At 35.9% G+C, this 5,750-nt stretch overlaps 1 protein-coding gene across 1 annotated transcript; it reads right to left on the reverse strand.

Moving 5' to 3' along the window:
- Positions 1-522: 522 nt before the first annotated feature.
- LOC132175283 (uncharacterized) lies at positions 523-4,105 on the reverse strand. Its single transcript, XM_059587169.1, has 6 exons — positions 3,845-4,105; positions 3,209-3,750; positions 1,953-2,145; positions 1,445-1,509; positions 1,119-1,329; positions 523-1,022 (listed from the first exon to the last, which is right to left on the reverse strand). The coding sequence occupies exons 1-6, from the start codon at positions 3,995-3,997 to the stop codon at positions 657-659; spliced, it is 1,530 nt and encodes a 509-aa protein (XP_059443152.1). The 5' UTR covers positions 3,998-4,105; the 3' UTR covers positions 523-656.
- Positions 4,106-5,750: the final 1,645 nt, after the last annotated feature.

Consider the following 5,750-nt stretch of genomic DNA (forward strand, 5'->3'; position numbering starts at 1 on the left):
AGACTATCAAAAATATAACAAAATTAATCAGAAAAACTGAAAAATAACAACAGAAAAACAATAGGAAAAAAAAAAAAAAAAACTGCAATAGTTAAGTGAATTTGCCACCAAGTTGCGCGTGAGATCCATGTGCGGGTGCATGGGAGGCAAACAACAATATGAAAGGTGGCGCGGAGAGGCGGAGTGGTTGGAGAAGGTGGAGGAGTGGCAAATTACGGGGGAGACAGGCCTAAGATCGATATGGTTTGAAAAATCCGAGATATGATCTTCAAGTGGAATACTAAGAAAAGGTAAGAGACAACAAAGTGGGACGGCCATGGTGGATATTAGAGGAGGGAGGGAAGGGGGGAAGGGAGGAAAATGTGCGGGAGAAAAATCCATTCCTCCTCCCTTGGACAACCTCACAGAGGAGGTGGAGAGCCTCACAAAAGGAGGAGAAAAAGAAAAAAAAAAAACTCAATCACAAGAGTTTGTGATTGGTCCTTGCCCTGACTACCAAATAGCATTCATGTTAAAATTTCTTAGAGAATTCTGCAGTTACAATATCTATTATTGTCGTAGTTTTGTGAAGAATAGAACATGTCTAATATATCAGTAATTCCCACTGAAAAGGGAAAAAAAAAAAAAAAATCTCAGATGAATCACTGAAAAAAAGACTAAGATTTACTCTTAGTATTTGCACTTTCCCAATACTTATTTTCCCACTTCTCCACTTGCCTTATTATATTGGCATTCCTCCTATAAAAATTTCCAACTTTGGGTTCAAAAGGAGGAGGCATGATGCATGGGCCTGTCAGATAAGGTTCCTTCACTAAGGACTCCATCATGAACTTCTTCGCAGTCCCATTTGCAGCGCAGGCCATGGTCTCATAGCATAGCTCCACTGCTGCTTCTGGAACTTTTGGTTCGAATTTCAAGAGGCTAGCATATTCAGTTAACATGTGGAACATATAGTCATACACATACTCCATCTTTAGCTCTTGTTGAATGAAGTCACTCGCTGCTTTTCCTATAGATTGCGCCTACATATATAGTCCATGCATCCAGCTTTATAGATATATTGGGTACACAAATATTGTTATTCCAAATAAAAATTTGTGTTAATTAGAGATGCTTACTTTTTGTTTGTGACTGTTTCCCCAATCTACAGCAAATTTGATGGATTTGCACTTGCCGTTGTCCCTTACTGGCCAGTAGTGATGCAGAGGCTGTAGACTTCTCGTGAAGAAATCATAGTACTTTGGTTTCACAAGCAGTGTGACAGAATCACAGGCTAGAATGTATTTCTCGCTCACAGACCATGCATATCCTTCAATATAGATCTTGTATCTATGTGGGTTATCAAAGAATATAGAGAAAATTAATTAGTTTATAATTAAGATTAGATTTACTAAATCTTACAGCTTATATATATATATATATATATATATATATATATATATACCTGTGTTTGCATTGGCTTGCCAGACCTGATTTCTTATATCCTTTTTGAGACTCAAGGATCCAATCCTGAAAAATTGTACTCATTTGTTAATTAATGCATATATTTTTCTAAAAAATTGCCCGTCTAAAGGATTATTGGGATCCTCTATAATTGGGGTTGCATGCAATTTCAACATCTCATAAATAGGAGAAATGAAATTGAGAGTATCTAATTAGTACTTTTTATTTTTTGACATGTTCGCATAAAGGGAGAGAATTCAAACTAATAACTTTTACTTCATGAAGCATCGTCTCCAACCGATTGAGCTAAGGTGGGTAAAATTGTCATTTTAATTTTTCATTTGGACAATTTTGATCCCCCAGAGAAAAAAAAAAAACTAACCGACTCCTCTCTATTTTAGCATTTTCCTAAATAGGAGGCCTGCGAGCTAGACACAAAAAAGCCCCATGAGCAGCCTCTCTTTAATTGTAGAGGATATTGCCAAACTATTGCAAAATTCCTAAATTACCTGGATATATAAGCGAGCATTCCAGTCGTGTGTGTCAGAGAGATTGCATTTAAGGAGGTCTCTCCTGGTTTCAGCTACAGAAGGGTTTCCCTTCCAGTAAGCATATGGTTCCCTTTTCAGCCATTTGCTCCTGTTGTTACCTTGTTGAAGTTCCTTCAGCAAACCTTCCCATGGCCTTATATTTATCTCAGCCCTACATAAAACAGCACATAGAACCTTGTCAAAGTCTTGTTATAAACAGTACTCTTATCATGAAATTCAAGCCTCATAAAGGAGTGTAAAGAAGAAATATGTCTGCTTGTTTTTATTTCCTTTATTGAATAAGCAAATGTAATTTATCCCTCTATATGAATGAATGCCTTGAAGTTAATAACATTTAATCAACAATTCAAAATAATAATAATAATAATAATAATAAATTAACATTAATCAAAATTGTGAACCGACATGGTCACATGGGTGTTTTTACAAGAAAGTGGATATATAGTGAGCCAATTCCAATACTTTGGTGCAAAAATTTTACTATTACAACAATTTGTGTTATTTAGGTCCCTCTAATTTGTCCCATTATGATGCTATTTGTCCTTCTCTCACACATTTTTTAAAAAAATCACCCATACGGGGTCCTACAAATTCAATGGCTACTTGAATTTTATAGACAGGTCTTTGACAACATGTGGTATAGAGCCCACTTGTCCAAAGTCGATGAGAATTTCCTAAACAAGTGGCCAAAAAATGAGTCTCACACTTTATCATATTGTCCTAAGCAAATATGCATGCCTACAATTTTCTATTCAAATTGTAATAATTTAGAAAAATTCAGATAGTATACGTGAAATAGTTTAGCCTATTTATCCAATTAGATGACCAAACAATTTTACAATATAATGTCAAAATTACTAACAAATTGATAAATATTTCAATTCAAACCAACCTTATCTCTTGTAGGCGGCTGTATATAGGTCACGTGTAAGTTGAAACAATATATAGACCAGCTAATCATTCAATTATGACATGCACCTGTAGCAATGGTGCATACCCCCACGTTTAAACCTAGCCTAGCTGTAACATGGGACCAACCTGGCCCACACGTCAACTTCTCGAGTAGGCTAGATTCAGGTACATGCTAGTGTATTCTACCATGCATGGACCTTAATTACTATATACCATAACTACCATTCTTAATTTTACATCAAAAACCATGAAAAATAGCACAAAAGATCTATAATTAAGCCAGTATATATATATCAACTTACCAACCCCAGAAGGACCAATCAGGGAAAACAACATCCCTTGTCCACCTATCACCACAGTATCGAAACAACGGCGGAGGACTCGTCGTGTTCCATTCAGTTGATCGGATCACCGGCTTGTCGTCGCAGTCAAACATCAGCTCCAAGTCGGGAACCCTACCAGGGTACCTTTTGAGAAGCTGCAAAATCCCCCATATCGTAAACATGTCCCTCGTTTGTATAGACTTCTTGTACTTCTCAACATAAGCCTTGCCCTTAACAATCAGTAGCCGGAAATGCGCCGTTCTTTTGGCTTTCTCCACCATCTCCCGACTGATTCCTGTGGCTTTCCACGGCCGTAGATCCTCATGGATCCACCGGAAATAGTCTGGACATACATGTGTTGATGATTGGTCGACTTCACCATCGAGGTTGAAGGTTGTCAGGCAATTCGTTTCAATGGAACAGTTCAGTGCAGGGATTTCAGCTTTCTTGGTGGGTGTTTGAGGCTTTTCAGAGACTATTATAGTTAGGTTTCTTCTTGAATTATCAGCAGAAAGCTTAGACTGCAAGATTGAAAAAAAGATCAATAAAAAAAAAATTTCAGACCGAATTAATTAAGCACGAACAATGAAGCAAAGAAGTAGTAATCAGACTTACAGGGTCAAACCGAAGAGAAGAAATAAAGGTGAGGGTGATGAGAATAACAAAGAAGGGGATGGCGGCTGCAAGGCGCTTGATATTCAACCTTGTCGTCCCGGAGAAATGTCTAGCCAATCCAGAACACTGCAACATCGGGACCCAGCTGCACATTCTATAATATTTTCTTTAATTCGCTTGTATAGCAGAGAAAATGGCGCAGCCTTCGTGCAAATTAGTCAGAGAAAATGGCGATTGTTTTTCAACTACTGCTTCTCGCATCAATAAATGCCGAGATTTATCGTTTAGAAGAAGTTTGTGAAATATATAGGAAGTCAAAGTAAAGCAGCTTTGGGTTTCGTATTGGGCGAGAGTAAAATACTTAGGTGATCATCAGGTAAATCAGGATGCATGTAAGTACTGCAGTCCTACTAGAGTTTGCTAAGGTTAATTAGGGGTGAAAAGGCGGGCAGTTATTCCGCTCGCTAACCGCTAACTGCACTAATCACTAACATTTTTAAAGACGGTTAGTAAAAACCGTTAACAGTTTATGCGGTTACAGTTATGAGTTTTAGGTTTTTCAAAATGGCTTTTATATATATATATATATATATATATATATGAAATGATGTCGCTTTTGTTTAAAATTTCAAATATATATAAAAATGTATAAAAATTTAGAAATGATGTCCAATATAAAATGATATTATCATATTATTATAAAAACGAAATCGTTTTTGTTTTTGTTTTTTTTTTCAATTTTTTTTTTTAATTTTTTTTTAAAAAAAACGATTTTGCAGTAATTAGAGTTACTAACTACTAATCGTCAGTTCATTGCTTAGGCGGTTACGGTTAGCAATTTTAGCTAATAATAGTTAACCGTAACCGCTTTTTTACCTCTAATGTTAATCAGTCTAAAGGATCCAGGATCTCCACATGACCATTACTCATTGGTTGGGAGTTTTGAGGGTGTCATGTGTTGACCCAAAAGGCTAATTCTAGTTGTTTAAATCATTTCATATTAGTATTTAGGAAACCGATGGGCTAATTCTAATTGATTTGGATGATTTAAACTATTAGTATTTAGTAAACTTATAATTTCATTGGATCTAGGTTTTTTGACTTAAAAATTAGGCTTAACCCTTATTAAAATTAAAATTAACTCTTTTATTTATGCTTTGGCCTCTTCAATTCCTGATTTTGAGGATTTGGAAACTCTTATAGAATTTGGGTTAGGATTCCAAAATCACAGCCTCAGCCCCGCCACCGTCACCTTGTCAAGATGTCCCCCCTTCGGGATTTGCATAGGGTTTCGGATCTGGCTTTTTCAAAACTCAATATGGCATCTTTTGTTAGCTCCGCCCATCAATGCACTTCACCATCATCTTCATTTGGCTAGTTGTTTTGGTTCTCTTAATGGACCGGATCATTTATTTGACTAATTTTTGCCGGTTACTTTGTTTCTTTGTATCTCCATTGCTTTTCGGGTTGTTGTTTGGATTACCCACTGTTTTGTGTTTTATCCTGTATTTCCCTTTGCCCCTTAAGTAACTATACAGGACACTCTTCCTATTTCTCGATGTATATACAACGAAAGTGGAGCAAATTTTTAAAAACCATTCACGTTTAACACTAAAATTCACATTAAACCTGCTGTTTCATGTGGCAAAGGGTTAAAATTATTTTTTTAAAAAATAAAAAAAAATCATATATATATATATATACAAGTACTCGAGCACTGCCAAGGGACGCGATCCTTAGGGCCAGATCATACAAAAACAAAATATATAGCATTTGTAATAAGCTTTCATTAGTGATTAAATATTGTCAAGCACTAATAGAGATTCCTCAGATAAGTGGAATTTATAGTCATCTTTTTGAAAATAAAATTTAAAACTTGATAGCTACGTTACTCTTTTGTCAAATG

The sequence above is a fragment of the Corylus avellana genome, chromosome ca3 (assembly GCF_901000735.1).
Source record: "Corylus avellana chromosome ca3, CavTom2PMs-1.0".
NCBI classification, from domain to species: domain Eukaryota; kingdom Viridiplantae; phylum Streptophyta; class Magnoliopsida; order Fagales; family Betulaceae; genus Corylus; species Corylus avellana.

Excerpts from the sequence above, each read along its gene's own strand:
- LOC132175283 (XM_059587169.1), bottom strand. The coding sequence starts at position 3,997 with ATGTGCAGCTGGGTCCCGATGTTGCAGTGTTCTGGATTGGCTAGACAT. Across the intron at positions 1,510-1,952 it reads ATGCTCGCTTATATATCCAG|GATTGGATCCTTGAGTCTCA; the intron begins GTAATTTAGGAA and ends ACAATTTTTCAG. Across the intron at positions 1,330-1,444 it reads GCAAGCCAATGCAAACACAG|ATACAAGATCTATATTGAAG; the intron begins GTATATATATAT and ends TAACCCACATAG.